At 37.6% G+C, this 18,346-nt stretch overlaps 1 protein-coding gene across 1 annotated transcript in view; it reads right to left on the bottom strand.

Annotated features, from left to right (window-relative positions):
• Positions 1 to 2,133: 2,133 nt before the first annotated feature.
• Positions 2,134 to 18,346, bottom strand: part of LOC106544375 (pantothenate kinase 3) — an 87,749-nt gene continuing 71,536 nt past the window's right edge. The window contains exons 2-8 of the mRNA XM_014060627.2: positions 14,427 to 14,476; positions 11,785 to 12,137; positions 10,100 to 10,353; positions 9,336 to 9,512; positions 6,627 to 6,750; positions 4,382 to 4,507; positions 2,134 to 2,909 (exon numbers count right to left, since the gene is read on the bottom strand). Coding sequence (XP_013916102.1) covers positions 2,859 to 2,909; positions 4,382 to 4,507; positions 6,627 to 6,750; positions 9,336 to 9,512; positions 10,100 to 10,353; positions 11,785 to 12,137; positions 14,427 to 14,454 — 1,113 coding nt within the window. The 5' untranslated portion in view covers positions 14,455 to 14,476 and the 3' untranslated portion in view covers positions 2,134 to 2,858. The remainder of the gene's footprint in view (positions 2,910 to 4,381; positions 4,508 to 6,626; positions 6,751 to 9,335; positions 9,513 to 10,099; positions 10,354 to 11,784; positions 12,138 to 14,426; positions 14,477 to 18,346) is intronic.

The raw sequence follows: 18,346 nt of genomic DNA, 5'->3' as shown, positions 1-18,346 counted from the left end.
GATCTGGTTTTTATACAATCTTGTTTTTCATGGAATGCTTAAAAGGGCAATATAAAAATGAGAACTAATTCAAAGAATGTAGGGGGAAAACTGGTCCATTAATGCTCTAATTCAGTAGTTTAATAAGGGATGATCATATGAGAAGCCTTACTCAACCATACTTTAATAGAATAACTCTTGAAAATTGTATTAGCTCCAACAGCACACTACAAATATGATCTGGTTTAAGAAATAAAAACTGTCTCCTTAGCAGCCAGCATTCTCTTATTTTAAGAGACCGTGTGTGTGTGTGTGTGTGTGTGTTTGTCTGTGTGTGTGTGTGTGTCTGTCTGTCTATCATCTATCTATCTATCTATCTATCTATCTATCTATCTATCTATCTATCTATCTATCATCTAATCTATCTATCTATCTATCTATCTATCTATCTATCTATCTATCTATCTATCTATCTATCCATCCATCCATTCATCCATCCTATCTATCCCCTAAGGATAGAGGTAGAACATTGTTACCTACCAGTAAGGACCCTGGGACTATGTTAGAACTGAAAATAAAATGGGGGAAAAAGAAAAAAAACCAGTATCATGGGTGAATTTTGTTTGAAAGCTGCCAATATTCAAAGCCAAGAAAAGCTGAATATGTCATTGAAACTCCAAAAGGAACCTTAAGGCACTCATGTGACTGTTGGGACTGAAGAGCCACTACACTCAGAATTTCTCAAGGAGAGAAAAAAAGAAATGTCCCTTCTCTTGGCTTATCTTTATCTTTTCAGGAGAGATCTCTGCCGCTCCCAACCAAGAAAGCTTTTGCAGTAGTTCTAAATGAGGTTGCTAACAGCATGAATTCACATGAACAATGGCAGAATTTTGTAACATTGCAATGGCATTTTTGTAAAAGCACTGTTCTTACAAATGCAATTACATAATGCAAAAATAAAAATAGAATTGTCTAAGATAAAAATTGCCAATGAATTCGTTTATGGGGCTTATTCCAAACCTATGATGTTACCAGGATGTAAACCTGTTGAATTAAAAAAACCATTGTATGATAAATAATTTTTAGTAATGCCAAAAATGTCTCTTCACAACAGGAAAGGCAGACAGACTGTTTGCTTCTATTGTTTCAAAACTCAAAATGAAAAACAATATTTTTTTACTTTCCTGGTATGAATTGGGAATTAATCATACTTTGTAAAATAGACCAGGATTAAAATAATCAAGTATAATGTTTCTATGATGAGTTGTTTTACTGAAGTTGTATTTTCTGACTTCCTCAAACCAGTGAGGTACATAAAAATTTCTGGATGTTGCCCTGTGCTATAAAGAGATAATTTCCAAGTTCTAAAAACAGAAAATATTTTAGGTGATTGCTACATACTACAAACCAATTACTAATACTAATCATTGAATATAATTATAGACAAATGATTTTAAAAAAACACCTAAACCAACCAAACTTCCAAGAATGTTGGAGTTGTTTTTCATATAGATATTGCTGTATCAAATATTCATGTGCCAAAATAGCATATCACCTTGATCAAGTAAAATAAGCAGTACCTAAAACTCAAGATGAATTCAAGTCAGTGGTAGATTCCCTTCTATAAAATTTTAATTCATGGATTGGGTAACTGCATATTCCTTCAGGATACAATAATTACATCCTTGTGCATAGAAAGTTTCTTTTCTGAGATTATTCTTTTTTTTGTTTGTTTTGCTGAGGTCTTATGGTAAGTTTTGTTGCAGCAGTCTATTAAATATGCCACTATTGTAAACTTTACCATTGTATCCAAAGTGGCATACAGTAAGTATAGGCGTTTATCTCAAGGCCACACTGTTGCACCACTGGAACAGTTTACTAAGGTGCAATGAACACCGGATCTATTGACTCTGCAGTTCAACCTCTACAGCTGCCATAATGGTTTAAGGACACAGCCTAGTCCCAACTTAATATTCTTAATAGAGGTTCCATGAGATCAACTCACTTTCTTGGAGTTGGGAAGTCACACCAAAGGCATCTTATTAAAGATCTGTCTTTCCAGCCTTTGCCACACCACTGCTGCTTTGATTTCAGTCATATCTGCTGGAACTGTTTATAGCAGTAATTCTGAGATATATGGGATGGTTGTTGTTGTTGTTTTTAACTGTCATCTTGTACTGCTACTGGTAGTTATACACACATTCTTGATTAATTCATTAAATCAATTGTACAAAACAGTTGCTGATGTTTTTACGTTTAATGTTTGGAAACTTAACACTGATGCCTGAATAAGTATTTCAACATGCTGTAACTTACTTGCATTGAAACACAATACTTTGCATCAAAGATCCTTTCTTCGTTCATGGCTACAATCAGTTTTAGAGTTGACTGGATATCTAAATGAACTCTTGAGCACAAGACCATGTCAAACCTTGTGTAATTACATGCAACCCAATTGCTTAAGGATAGTTTTGAAGCAAAACCGGGTTAGTATTGAAGGGTCTAGAGAGTTAAGATTATGTCTTTTGAGTTTAATACACATGCTGAGTATTAAATGTCTATTACGACATTCCCCAGCTCGATGCCCCTTATTTGTGTATTGCAACCAGCATAATTAACCACTATACCAGCTGAGAAATTCGAAGGGGCACCAAGTTGGAGAATGTTGATGAAATGGATTAGAGAATGCCGTATCAAATCCTCTTCTAAGTGCTTCTTTATAGGAGCACCCAGATGTCAACAATGAGATAGTTTTATCCTCCAGTTAAAGACATTTATAGAAAGATGGCAGCCCTTCTGCTCTTCCAGTTGATATAAAAACAATATGTAATAATGCCAGAAAGTTAGAGAACCATTCAGTATTGTGGTGGCTTTGAGCTTCAGCTGAAATTTGGCAATCCAAGAAGGGCACCAACTGCTCCAAAGTACCCCTGCATTTAAAATAAGATTTTTCACAATTCAGTTTTTGATGACACATTATATTTGATAATTTTGAAAAAATATACAGAATTATGAAACAAAGTCTTTTTTCCTTTCCCTTGTATAAATATTTTGGGACAGTTGTGACTTTTCTATCCTCTGCACACTATCTTTCTGTCAAGCTTACAAATACTAAGTCTTAAAAGAATTAACCTGCCTGGACTGTATGAGAGCACCAATTGACATTATATTCCCTTTAAAACTATATGTATCTATGGCTACTTTCATCTTTTTTTCCTACCGGAGATAATTTCTTAAGGAAAAAAATATAAAAAAATTGCCCAAGACTTCCTTGATGGGCTCTGCAAGGAATTCTGTTTGGAAACCTCCTTACTGTCAAGTTCTGAATTCTTTCCAACCTGCTTGAAGGCATGAGAGGCTATCATGATTGTGACTGAGCTCAGTTTACCGCTAGCTTCCCTATCAGTTTAAGAAATTGCATATAAGACTACATGAAAATCAAATCTGTGTGCACTATTTCTCTGTGTGATGGTGTGTTTTACTGGGCTTATAAGGTTGCATCCACTCTTTTTCCATTTTGAGAGAAGTTACTAGAAGAGAATCCCTGAGTCTTTTCTTTTCAACCTGTATTTTTTCAAGCAACTGAAACCCATTTTAATATAAGCCAATCACTTTGAATACTATTAAGTTTTATCATTCTGGAAGTCCCTCAAAATCTGGTAGTGTCACCAGGGCCTCCAGCCTCTTAAGGAACTGGAGACATTCTTAGATGGCTCTGTAATTAATATTTTTACTCTGGGATCTGTGTATTTTAAAATGTTAATAATATTTTCATTTTAAATAATGTCATTTTATATTTTTTGGCATTTTTTATATATTTGTTGTGTTATTTGATTGTTGTACGCTGCTCAGAATTGCCTTTTGAGAGAAGGGTGAGCATAAAAGTGTGATAAATAAATGAGGGAGGGAGTTCAACTATGACTAGGGTTGCACCCAACAGGATTTTGAAGGGCATGGTCCCAAAAAACTAATAAAGTAGTGAAGATTACGGACTGGCACTTGAGAGATCCAGATTCTAGGTTTGCCAGGTACCTTTAGATCAGTCATTTGACTCAACCTCTCTTAAATGGCTGTTGTGGTGGTGGTGGGAATGGGAGAGTGTGAGCTATGAGCTCCTGAATAAAAGATGGGAAATAAATCTATCAAATAAATAAATACATGTTCCCAAACATATTGCCAATAGCTTTAGAATGAAACCTACTGTTCTCTTCAGAAGTGTCCTTCCCCCAATAATAGTAATGCATAAAATCCAGCATTTAAATTTGTCTCCGATAATTCAACTACAAACACATCATCTATGCATATATTTATATCAAATCAAGAATAAAAATAACTACAGGATACTGGACATTGTTACCTTATATAAGTAAAGATATGTAAGAAAGATATGATTGATACATACCTCATGTTCAAGGAACAAAGCTTTCAACTGGCCTTTGGACCAGTAATCCAGTGCATATGCCAAAAGCTTCATTGATAAAGTATTCACACGTAGAAAGTTACCAACAAAGACAACTCGGTTTATTTTCTGAAGAAAAAAAAAGATATTTCTATTCTTGAATATAAACTTGAATACAATTCAAATTTTCCTTCTGAAGTGGAAGAAAAAATGAAACTACAATTTTCAGCAATTATTATCTGGATTTATTCATATATAAATGTGCGTAGGAAAATAGACCCATTGTTTATGCAAGTTACATTCAATAGAATTATTTTACATACTAGAATTATATACTGCCTTTGGCCAGGTGCTGTTCTAGGACAGTCTACATTTTATTTAACTGTAGAAATTTATCAATTTATACACATTACCACCCACTTAAAGCACTATGCAGACCTGTCAGTGAATTGGACAGACATTTTCTTATTTGAATAAAAGCTGTATTTTCCTTCTCAGAGGTCTTCTGAGCCAGTCGAGAAAACTGAGATTTCTGCCAATTCTCCATCTCCCTCTATTCCCAGACCATATCATACTCTATTCTATAAATTCTCCCAAATCTCCAGAATAGATCTGCAGTTAGTATAATGGTTGCAAGGAAGCTGAACCATGTAAATCATTTACCACTTTAATACTCTCTCTGAATAAAACTCAGCTCAGGAATGCAATTGGAATCAGTATGAATATGACAAAAATTCTGCTTCCTACTTAAAATTGTTCTTGAATTTGTTCAGAAAAAAAGAGAAAAAACAGTATTTCCAGGTAAGTTTATTTGATATCAAGATTCATGCCTTCTTCACACAGACAAGACATTTTAATTTGTCAGGCCTCTGAGTAATTCATTGAGTCATTGTTAATTTGAAATTGCTTTATAAATTCTGGTTGCATTTTATTAAGCGTTAACTATACCAACAATGCAAGATCAAAGTAAACTTTGGGCAATGACATCAGATGGTTTGCACATATCCCTATAATCTTTATCCTGCATACACAAAAATACTAAGGGGCATTCCTCAAATTTTTATGTGTTAGGTATAATACAATTCAACCACTGTTTACAGTGAAGCAATACTTAGTGTCTTCATAGCCCTGTACAATGCTGCTTGATCCATATGCAACAAGGCAGCACTGTAAAGAAGCCAAAGACAGCAAGAAATATTCCCAATGAGCAACTAATTCTTTCTCCTGTTGGGCAAAATTGGTTATGTTAAAGTTTTCCATGCATAAAAAACAGATGCAGAAATTCAGAGAGCAGCGCTTCAGAGCAGAAACGTAGAAGTGTGTTCACTATACAAACTTCCTGAGGAATGTATATGGGATAAAAACGATTGATTTACAAGATTTATATGGCTGCCTATCTCATACAATGACCCTACCTAGAACAGACCACAACAATCCATAAAACATAGTTTAAAACACAGACACCTTTTCCCCAAGCACTAGGCCAAACATCATAATTAATTAGCTAATATAGTTGAATGGACTACTGCAATAAGCTGTACATGGGGCTGCCCTTGAAAATCATTTGGAAGCTACAACAGTCCAGAATGATGGAACAGGCAATGACGGCATGCTCTAAAAGCTGCACTGGCTATCAATCAGCTTCTGAAGGTAATACAAGATCAGTATTATCACCTATAAAATCCTTAATGGCCATAGGAACTGGCTGATGGAATGCCTATCTCAATTGTTTCTTTCCACTGGTGAGAATGGAGCATTCCTGATTCTTTGATAAAAAGTGTCATCTAACAGGACCCACGAAGCCTCCCTTCTCTTGGTGCAGGAGCTGTTCAAAGGAAGAGCATCCACCCACAGGTCTGTGCATTTGGATAACATTCAGGAAGTAAGTCACTGAAAATCTGGCTTTCTTCAAGGCTATGAAAAGAGTTGTGGTTGATCTTTGTAGGACATTTTCCCCCCTTTGGTTATAGAGTGTTTGCCTTCTGGATACTAGTTATTTTTTTAATTGATTAAGCCACCTAGAGTCATTTGGAATAGGACAATCTCTAAATTGTATGACAGACAGAGATTTAGATGCCAATCAACTTTAGGATTGCTCTGGAGTATTTCAATTCAATGAAAGAAAAAGGACAAATATTGAATAGACATTATAATGAGAAAGAACTTGCTTATCCTTAACACAAAAATTGTTCCAATCTGTATTTAAGACAACCCAAAGTTTCCACATCCTTCCCCTAACACTGTTTACCTCATTTACAGCACACATTCGTGCTATAGATCCAATGTTATTGGTGATAGTAACCAAGGTTGCTCTAGCCAGGTCTTCTTTGCTGACAGACTCCCGTTTCTCTTTGCAGATCATATTCCCAAAGCTAGAAAAAATGTTTACAATGTTGATGTTCATCAAAAAAAGTATATATTATCATCTCTCTCCACCTGCGATAAGATGTACTTCTTTATAAAAGCTGCTTACAAAGCTTGAAAGGACTTGTGTCATGCTCTGTAAGCAACAATAACTATTCAACAACCTTCGCACTCAAAGCTCAATACAGTTAAGCCAGATGGTGCACTGCCAAAGATCATTATCTCTTTTGATGGATAGAAGCTTTTGTGAAACTCTGAAAACACAGGCTAGGGACAGATTCTCAAGGAGAAAATCTATCTATGTGGTTGCTAAGAGTTGGCACATAATTAGACAACAAAAAGCACCTTTGCACTTATAAAAATAAACTTGCAAAATTCCCCAATTAGAATTGATACTGATCTATATTCTTCCAGTTACACCTATCTACCTATAGAAACGATTTCCTCTTTGGGAGATCAAAAATGTTCAGTGTCAGAGCAACAAGATTTAAGTCTAGCCTATTGGTAGGACTGTAGGATGGAAAAAAGCTAGAAACATCCACGGTCATTAAATGCTTCATAGTATTTTGATATAACTGGCAGACTTTATTTTGTGCCCATGCTTCCAAATCACCCTTATTGATGAATCAATTTATTTTTTTTATTTAGTTTTGCTTTTCCCTTCTGGAAGTAGCAGGAAATTGGGTGACAGTGAATGTATGCAGGCATTCTTGACTTAAGAGAAAGAAGAACTAAGTGCAGTCAAATATATATTTTAAAGTAGACTGTTAATTACTCTGTGAAGAAGAAAATTTTTACCATGTATCAAATAAAGGAAGAGCTATTGTGTCTTCTGAAATAAAAAAAGTCCTGGGATTTGGAAATTGTGAAAGGCAGGTTCATCAGGCAGTACTGAAGATTACGCAATAGAAACATGAACAGGAAATAGTTTTTTGAATTTAATTTTCCAGGACCAGATTAATTGCACCCTTGGGCACTGAAGCAATTAATTGATAGTCTGGCAAAATGATTTTCAACTGCATGATTCTTCTATTTACTGCCAAGCAGTCACCTACCAATCACTATTATCTAAGAAAAAAATGAAAGCAGTATAAATGAGCTAATTCAGTCATTTTTGTGTGCGAAGGAAAAAAATACTGTATTTTTTAGTGTAAAAGGCGCACTTTCCCCCCCTAAGAGGGTGAAAATCTGGGTGCATCTTATACACTGAATACAGTATTTTTGGCCTCCCACCCCCCCCCCCTTCACAAAAATGGACCTGCAGAGGGTTTGGGAGGCCTGCAAAGTGCTCCTGGGGGCTGGGGAGGGCACAAACAAGCGAAAAACAGGCCATTTTTTTGCTCATTTTTGCCGCTGCCCCTCAGCCCCCAGGAGCACTTTGCAGGCCTCTCGAACTCTCTGCATGCCCCGTTTTTGCATCTTATAGTCAAAAAAATACGGTAGATTGACAAAGTAGATATTGAATGGAAATCAAACATAATTGGCAATGGGAAAGAATGTTATTCTGTGCAACAAAACCTTAGTCTGTTAAGCTATAAATCAATCTTCTGCTGTTTTCTAAGCAAACCTAGCTGAAAACCTCTTCAGTCATATTATTATGACTATGATTGCAAAGATATTTCAAGATACCAAGACATACATATTTTATTGTTTAACAGACATTCTGGGGACTCAACTGAAGTGCATATTTAAATCAATTTCAGTTGGCAAGCACTACTTGTGGGTTTGATGACAGAAGTCAGTTCAAGGTTTTCATGACAACTATTGGTGCTAGGCAATTAATTAGAATTTTAACCAGATAACTCTACGAGTTATGATTTGATATATGCCATCAATTTGTTTTTGACTTGTAGTGACCACTCAGGCAGATTTTCTCCATGACAATTGACTCCTAATCTGTTACAAGTCTCCCAATGGCATAATCTTTATCACTGTAATTGAATCTGTCCACTGTAACAGAATAAGAGAGTTGGAATGGATCTTGGAGGTCCTAGTCCAACCCCCTGCTCAAGCAGGATATCCTATACAATTCTGGACAAATGGCTGTCCAACCTCTTCTTTAAAATATCCAGTGATGGAACACCCACAACTTCTGGAGGCAAGTGGTTCCACTGGTTAATTGTTCTGTCAGGAAATTTCTCCTTAGTTCTAGGCTGGATCTCTCCTTGATAAGTTTCCATGTGTTATTTATTGTTCTGCTTTTAGGTGCTTTGGAGAACAGTTTGACCCCACTCTTCTTGCTACCAAAGAACCTTCTATCAATTGTCCTTTTCTTCTCTTTCCTTCCTCCTTCCATAGCATTAGTGCTTTTCTCAGAAACTATATGGCATGAGAATGTAAATTTAACTTAAATGTCTTACTCAATTTTGTTCTACAAATCTTTATTAAAGAAAAATATTAAAATATATAATTTAATGGGTGGAGGGTACTATTAAAGCTACTCTTTCCATGCTACCAACATGTTTTCCATTTCAAAAATATATTACTGTTCTATATTTCTCGGATATTTGTAAATTAATAATATAAGACAATGGATATATTACTAACACATCACGTCATGAATTCAGGATCTGTGTTACTTTGCAGTACCTACCTAGATGCCACTGCCCATCCTGGCAAGCCAAATCGTTCATAGTCTCCCCCATAAATATCCCGGACTAGCTTGTCAGCTTGTGTGCTGTCGCCTTTGGATGCCATTTCTAGAGCTTCTTCAAAACTTTCACATCCGGTCAGTAAACTGCACAAACCAAGAAACGTCCCACCACCTAGACTGAACATGAAATATTTGTAAAATTATACATTTTAACTAATGCAATGATGATCATGTCTCACCTATTTAAAATTAGGAGAGATATATGATCAACTGATATAAAAGGGGAAGTGTATTTAATGAACCAACATATAATAAATACTTTAATTTCTATTACAGTCTGCTACTCCACAGGGTACTTTATGAACATTATTCTGAATGTAACAAGTCCAGCTTAAGATGTCTATCTGGAAACCAAGATAGTCAAATAATCTGTCAACTCACACCACAAATAAATTACTGCAGCTATTACCAAAGGACTGATCATCAGCAATTGGGACTTTCTTAATCTTGATGGCTTGCTTTCCTTTGATTTTTTTTTAACCTATGACGATTTAAAAATAATTTATCTAATAATGATCAGTTCATAATATTCTCAAAAATAAACCTGAGATGGCCATTCAATATATTTCATAAACACATAAGCATAAAAACTCATACTGTAAAATCAAAGATACTTTGAAAAAGACATAGTTCTGAACGGACATATCTGAAAGATAGTTGAGAAAGCACGATATTATAAACTTGGCATGCATTTATATGTGTACCTTGTTCCAGTCACTCTCTTGTAGTTGTCTTTGGAATGAACTGCTAGAATACTGACTCCTGAGCCAATGTTTACAACCAGCAAAGGGTATGGATCATCTAGGTTAAAAGGCATCTTTTGGCATCTTTCAGGTTCTGATGCATTTTCAAAATAGTAACATTCTGCCTGGCCATTAAAACTGACAGAATCTATATATAACAAGCCTTTGACGAGACAATCAAGTTCATCCAATTTGTGCAGCTGGAGGTCTCCAATCTCCAAAAAGAAGAGAAAATATTGATTAGCGTTAACATGTTTCTGAACAAAACTTAAAGAGGCTACAGGGGCCTGATCTTTCATTCTAGATCTAAACCATCTTTCTACCATTTTTATAAAATTTAATTTTTTCTCCATCTACACCAAATGAGAGCTTATGATCTCCTAGCAGTTGAACTACAATTATAGCTCTGGTAAAGGTAATACTGGAAGCTATAGTCTAAGAGCCAGTTTGGGCTAGTGGTTAAGATGCTGGCCTAGAAACCATGTATAAATTCTAGTCCTCCTGTATGCATAAAAGACAGCTGGGGAACTTTAGGCCAGTCATTCCCTCAGCCCAACTCACCTCAGAGTTGTGGAGAAAATAGGGGGAGGAAGGAGTATTAGTTATGTTATTTAGGTTATTTGGTATGCCTTGGGTTATTTATAAAAATTTATAAAAGCAAGATGAAAATATTTTTAAAAAATTTGGAGACCCTTGTGGATAGATTTTATATATTGATATATCAGAGCACCATACAATATATTCACTATCAAAATATGAAAGTCAAGTTTCCACTGCATCACTAATACTATCCTTTTATAAAAATGTTATAATCATTTTTCTTTTTAAAAAAGACTTTAGATTGCTGCAGCTGATGTGTTATATTGCAACATACTGGAGTAGAGGGTTGTTGTATACGTAATATGCAATGCATGAAAATTTATAAGATACATCAGATAAGCATGTGCTACTCAGTTCACATGTTCAGCAAGTATCTAAATTTGTCCAATTGCCTTCCTACTTTACATGTAATAATTGGAACTGCTGGCTGCTAAGCAAAGAAAAAGACAAAAGGAAACTGCCTGAACAGGGCAAGGCCCAATATATCCACATACTCCAAATCCCATCTATGTCACCATATCTTAATTTTTTTTTTTGCTGTAATACTTAAAAGAACGATTCAGGGAAATCTTGCCAGCTCTTTTGTGCAGAATTGCAAAGAAAACAAGGAGTTATTTAGGAAGTTATTCCTCCCTACATGCAGACAGTGATTCTTCAGCAGTCAAATTCCAAAGTACAAATCTAGAGATCTCTTTGCCCTTATCAGACTCTTGCCTTATGAAAAATAAGTGACTGCCCTGGTGGCGCAATGGTTAAAGGGCAGTATTGCAGGGAAACTCTGCCCATAGTCTGGAGTTTAAATCCTGACAGGGCTCAAGGTTGACTCAACCTTCCATCCTTCCGAGATCAGTAAAATAAGGACCCAGATTGTTGGGAGCAATGCCCAAATAATGACATTGTAAACTGCCCAGAGTGCTGTAAGACACTATGGATAGGTATATAAGCCTAAATGCTAATTGCTACATAGATTAATGACTATCACCGCAGATGATCAGTATACATACTCTGTCAATCAGAGTGAGAGAACATGCAACTAAACTACCTACTGTGCGAAAATCTTCTTCAAATTTATAAGCACCACCGCCAGTGGCACAAAGCACCGTATGTAGCGTGGAAAAGTTTTTATTTCTTCCCATTTGAATAAAAGTAGGCAAGTCATGTGTTGGGAATCTGATAAAGTGCAAATTTCCCTTTCGTCCAAAGAGTATCAAGTCTTTAAGTTCAAGGTGGACATCTCGAATACCAGTGGACCCATAGGCCACATTTGATGTTAAATATTTGCGAATACTCTTCAGACTTTCAACCTCTTCCTGCTCTTCTTCTGCAGTAATATCTATAGGTTCAAAATATGCAAGTTTCACTAGCGTTCCACCAATATCCATTCCAAACCATGGAAAAGCTGTGGAGAGAGAGAGAAAGAGAGAGGGGGAGAGAGTGCTTTATTGTTAGAAATACCAAATATTATTTTATTTACCAGGCCACTTTATTCTATTAAAAAATTAATTAAAATTGTTTGGTGTTCATAAAAGCTCTCATAAGAGGATAAATTCACTTCTATGTATTTTCATTGATTCCCATATATTATAAGGATTTTGTTACACAATATATAGTATATGATAGCTTTGCTTAAATTCTGTTATCTCCAATGGGCTGGTCAAGTGTGCATATGCAAATATGTATGCATATGCACAATTCTAAGAACAAAAGCACTTCAGTGTTTTTTCCCCCAAAAGCAGCTATTTAAATTACTCAGGAATCAGTGAATTGAAGCTAAGACCAACCAGAATACTTTCAGAATGGCTTAAGCATTTGAAAACATTAGATGGAAATGTTTGGGTGCAGATTTGATATTATTTTAAAATAATACTTTGCAATAGGCTGATTAATTTGAAGAGGCTGTAAAACAGCCGTTCCCAAATTGTGAGATATATACCATACCTCCCTTGGGGAAATGGAAACAGAGTCCAAGGGAGGTGTAAAGCATCTTTTAGTTTCACATAGTTACAACAAATTCACTCTTCTCTAGTTAATGTACATTTAGTTTGGAGTATTACTTTTTAGGGGAGATATGGAATTCCTGCTTTAAAGCTTTTTACATAGGTTGCTTCATAAATTGTAATCAACATATTACAATCCATACTTCAAATAATATTGGAACATAGGTCACATGTTTATAACTTTTTTTATTATTGTGCAATAAAGTTAAATAAACTAAGAAAACCTTGAACATTCTTTCTGCCAACAAAACAGCTATTATTTTCAGCCTTAAAAAATGAACAACCACATATCTGAAGTTAGATTTTATGGATTTGTTGGGAAACATGAGTTTGAATTATTCTACATGTGATTATCAGAAGCAAGTTAACGCTTTTAGTTTTCATAAAACTTTATTTAGGTACATTTTCATTTGAAGATCTTAAATCTTCCACAGTATCTTTTTGTTTTTACAGAAGCAGAATTTTCGTTAACACAATTTCAGAGAGACCTTATTTCTTTCACAGTCCTGCATTTGAAGGGGTCTGTGTTAATTTTAATCATTAGGAAGGAAAAGCAGTGACCTTGGAGGTGGCCTCAACATTTTGTTCCCAGACCTCAGATAGAGAAGGCACACTGTAACTAAAAGTACTATCCCATACGGTGAGGTATATTTTAATACAAAAGCTGTCTTGTTAAAACAACTTTTTACTAGCTGATTATGCATGTACAGCAGGTTTTTCAGTCATCATGTACACATTGTTCCAATAAATCAGAAAGTATTTTATCCCTGCAAATATGACAAAAATATTCTGTATTGTACTCAAAACTGATGAATACAATTACATATATATATTCTTCTACAAATGTCAAAGCATTAAATTAACCACTTCCCTTTTTTGTACTTTAGCTATTAATACTGGCATTCCAGCTATAGAAATAAAACGTACAAGTAGTATATTTTCACATTTTAAAAAATTGTTTAGGTATAGGGCACGTTCTTATTAAGTTACCAAATGCAATACTTTGTTTTAGTTAAACTTAAACAGTCTTGCATAAATAGTTTTATGCCAAGACAAACAGCAAGAGATGTCACTTTTACAGGTGTTCTGAAAAAGTGAAGTTTTATTTAGGAAATTGTACTTCCCCTTGATCATTTCTGCTATTCTGGAATGGAGTGCTGTACACTCTAGGGAAGTATATAAGCTTAAATGCTATTGCTACTGTAAACATTTGTAATATATATAATCAGTTCCACTTCACAAGGAATTTAGTTCCCTACATCCATGCAACTAGTCAAAAGAAAACAATATTGATTTTTATTTATGTTTTCACTATTAAAAAAAACCCATGTTTTTTCCTCAATACTAAGTTAAATAGGATTAATGGGATTTACTTTCAAGAATGCATTTATGCACTGGATGCTCAACTACTAGTAAATGCCTCTGCTTCCCCCCCCCCCCCGCCACACACACACACACTTTCACAATCATTTCTTGGTCATTGTTTTAAAAAAGTATTTTGCAATACATTGTTTTAAAATAGTACTTTGCAACAGTCATTTCTAATGCAAAGAGAAGCAGAAAAAAACCTATACAGAAGCTACGTGGTGGAAACACCCAGGATTGACTATAATACAGATACCCGTTTCTTTTTCAAAAGCAAAGCAAAAGGCAAGTCTCCAAAAGAGAGAGAGAAAAAGGATCTTTCTTACATGGTTTTTTGGCATCTTTGATCTTCATATCTCCGCCGTTGTCTTTGCGTGGGCAACTCCACTGGGGCGCAAGGCTGTTTCGCGTCTCGATGTTACTCAAGGGGCAGGAGGAGGAGGAGGAGGAGGCGGCGAAGATGAGTCTCCGGGGCTAAAGGAGGCGCGAGCGCGCTTCGGCTTTGCGTCTTGTGGTTTCGTCGCGTGCCGGCAGGGTGGGTGGGGGGGGGAATGAGATGTGGAGCGAGCGAGCGAGCGCGCGCGCCGGCCTGACAGCAGCACCAACCGCTCACGGAGAGACGCTGGGACCGGAGGGAGGGAGGAGGAGGCGGAGGAAGAGCCAGACCAGGTCGGGCCAGGCTGGGTAGAGCCCGGGGTGTGGGGGGGTACTGTTGGCCTTTAACTCCCGAGTGGCAGCGCTTCTTAAGTCGCGCCGTCCCTCTGGAGCCGAGCGTGAAGAAGGCAGGATCACCCCCACACACACCGAGCCGGCCCCACCCACACACGGCCCCGCCCGCCCTCCCAATCCTCCCCCCGAGGGCCGCCTGCTCACATCGATGGCGGCGGGAAGGGCCTCCGGGCTGAGTAAAAAAACCCGGCTCCCAGTCACCCCGGCCGACGGTCTGCCGCTGGATGCCGCAACGCCACCTCCCTGCACCTCCTCCTCCTCCCTCCTCCCACCGCCTCCGCCCCAAGGCAGCAGAGGCGCGCAAGGGCCGTCGGGAAGTTGAACGCGGCTCCGTTCGTCGCTCCTACAACTCCCACAGTGCACCGAGCGATTCCATCCCCTTCACCCCTAGCGTTCTGAGGGCCAGGAGCATGCAGGGAAGCGTAGTTAGCGCGGCGGTCCGAAGAAGGTCGTCTAAGCTTTGCCATTTCCCGTCTTGCAAAGCAGCGATGCTTTCTCCCCCACCTCCCCGCGCAGCCTGGCGGCGAGATCCACCCCCCTCACCCCATAGGAAATAAGCCAATGACGGGCAACGGCTCTCCTCGCTCCACCCTCCCAGGTGTGATCCGGGGCGGAGAAAGAGGAAGCCTGTAGCATTCGCCTCAGAATGGATTAGAATTCCTCTTTCTGGGTGTAAAGGAGAAGGGGGTGTAAATGCGTATAATGTCCTTCTGGGGAGAAACGGAGAGGCTGCTCTGTCCAGTTTCTCCTAGCTTGGACTGGGAAAGCTCTTAAATGCACGAAGAAGAGCTGAAAGAATCTACAAGTTACACACTTGCGCAAACTTACACGGCTGGAAAAATGCGACCGCGACTTGGAATTTTTTTTTTTTTTTGTCAAGCGGAATTTCCATTCAGCCCCAGTGGAAATTTGTACAAAACCAAGAACCAGCACGAGGACAGAATGACACATAATTTCAGAGAGGTAGCTCAGTGTTGTGTAAGACCACGGAAGGAAAACTGCTATAAAAGTCAATTATTGCATCATACCTAAGATAGGAAAAGCACCCCGAACGGTTTGGATGCTTCATAAATGGGCTTTGGATTGTAGAAGGAAAGGTAGTGAGTGGTGTAAGAAGCAGAACATACTGATAACTGTAAATTGCAGAAGTTGAATATTTGAACCACTTTTTGTCAGTTTGCTTACAATTGGCCAATTGAATCCACATCCGGACTAGACTGTTGTTTCTCAGTGTCATATAATACATGTGGGTATATGCATAATTTTGTATTTATTATGTCATTTTTATGTAGTGTATACTGGAGGCGATGACCCTTTGAGAGCTGTATGCAACGAAATTTCATTTTCATGTATGCCGATTAGTGTACATTCAAAGTGACAAAGTTAGTCTAAGTCTAAGAAGCATTTTTTCCTGTTCAAGCTACCAAGTTCCTTAACCAGGAAGACTTTATACTGTTTCAGATAAATGGCTGTCGAAACTCTTAAAAATCTCCAGTGATGGAGCACCCATAACTTCTGAAGGCAAGATGAACAAACAGCAAAAATGTATGCCATTTACATTGTGTTACAATGATGTACTTTTTAGATTTCTTCAACAATTATATATTTTAATCATTCAAAAAAGTTTTGACTTTCCCCTGTTCTGCTATTTTAATAGTGACCTTCCATCTGCTTCCATATTCTGCATCAGCTTACGCCATCGGGAGATTGAGCATCAAAGTTCTCTGATATGTTTGTTCCTCTAAGATTTTTATTGCTGCACTTGAACATTCAGGTCTTTAACCTTTGCAGATTGTGAAACATCTCTGAACATCCAAAATATATAATTCGTCTGTTTTAAACATCACATACCACGATCCATTAGGCAATAAATCTCTCTTGTAACAGCCTTTGCTTTCCTATTAGCTCACCAACTGTAGTACTGGGATGCGATTTGGGGAGTGTCTAATTGCTATTTTATGGACTCCATATTCTATTACTTTGAAAGACAACCGTTTTTTTCATTTTCCGTTTGCCTGAAATCTATTTCAGAATATTGGAATTAGAATGAAGACACAAGCATATTCAAACTTCTCAGTAACTTTTGATACAATGGATGATGCTATCTTATCAAGTGGCACTATGGTGTTGTATTGGTTCCATTCCTATCTGTGGAGCCATTTCCCCAAAATAGTTATGGGCAATACTGTCTCCACAGTATCAAACTGCAGATCCATAGGATATAATCCCATTTTATTTGATATCTATATATGTAGAAAAGCAGGTCAGCAGATTAAATAGCTAATAGACTCAAGCCAAAACTTTAAGATGGGTAGATTGTCACTACAACAATGGTCCCTAATGTATAATACGGATTACCTCAGGGGTGGGATTCAGCCGGTTTGCACTGGTTCGGGTGAACCGGATCTTAATTTTACATCTGGTTCACACGAACCGGTAGTTGCAAGAACTGGTTGGCCCCAACCACCCCGCTCTGCCCCTCCCAGGAATCTCCACTAAGTGCAAGGCCCACGTGTAGGCTCTGGGAGGTGAAAAACGAGTCTCCTGGAAGTCCAGAAACATGCCCATTTCTGGCCTCCGAAGCCCAGGGAGGCTGTTTTTGTTGTCCTGGAGGCTCGAGGAAAGCCTCTGGAGCCTGGGGAGAGTGAAAATGCCCCTCCCTCCTGCTGTGGTGCAGGAGGCGGAGTAGGCCATGCCCACCCAGCAACCGGGCAGAGAACCAGTTACTAACATTTTTCATTCCCACCCCTGGATTACTTGCCTGTAAGCTCTAACTGGTTCTGGATATCAATAGCTGAGAGACTACAAAATGATCAGTACTGGGCAAAGCAACCTGAACTGTTATGATTCTACCCTGCAAGAGGCAGTACATACATTAATGGGCCTTCTCCACAGTAGCACTAGACCTTGGACTGCTGGCACCTCACTGTATATTTTAAGAAAAAAAAGTTAAAGACTTGCTTGTTTACTTTGGTATTCCCTAAAATCTGAATTCAATTTGACAAAGATTTATGACTAATATTTAGCATTCTACTGCTGTTATGTGATTTTATAGGTAGAGTCCACCCTGAACATCATCAGGTAGTAGGTCAGGGCATAAATCTAATAAAAGCAAGCAGGGCTGCTGTTGAGTGCAACTTGCTACTATCTGCACTCTCCCTACTTGTTCTCTTTGGCAATAATATTCTTACTGTGATTTTCATAGCCTATGCTAGGAAGGCAATTATAGTATCTGTGATAAGGGTTATATTGTGTTATATATTAACATAATGGTTATTTAGATTATTATTTTACAGAGTTATATTATGCTTTAACTTCTCATACAAGATACAATGGTATTCAACCAGGGCATTCTGATTCAAGCAGCCTCTTGGTCTAATGTTAGTTGACAGTTATTTCTAAAAGCAGAAAGCCAAGTGGAATGAAAATCTAGGTTATAAATATCACAGAAAGTTCAGGAAATTATTGAGATGACTAAATTCAGGCTGAATTGAAAGACAGGTGGAATATCTGATGC

This window comes from Thamnophis sirtalis, unplaced genomic scaffold, assembly GCF_051295495.1.
Source record: "Thamnophis sirtalis isolate CommonGarterSnake01/CBP01778 unplaced genomic scaffold, rThaSir2_p1.2 scaffold_3, whole genome shotgun sequence".
In the NCBI taxonomy this organism is placed as follows: domain Eukaryota; kingdom Metazoa; phylum Chordata; class Lepidosauria; order Squamata; family Natricidae; genus Thamnophis; species Thamnophis sirtalis.
This window is presented reverse-complemented; position numbering and strand designations above follow the sequence as displayed.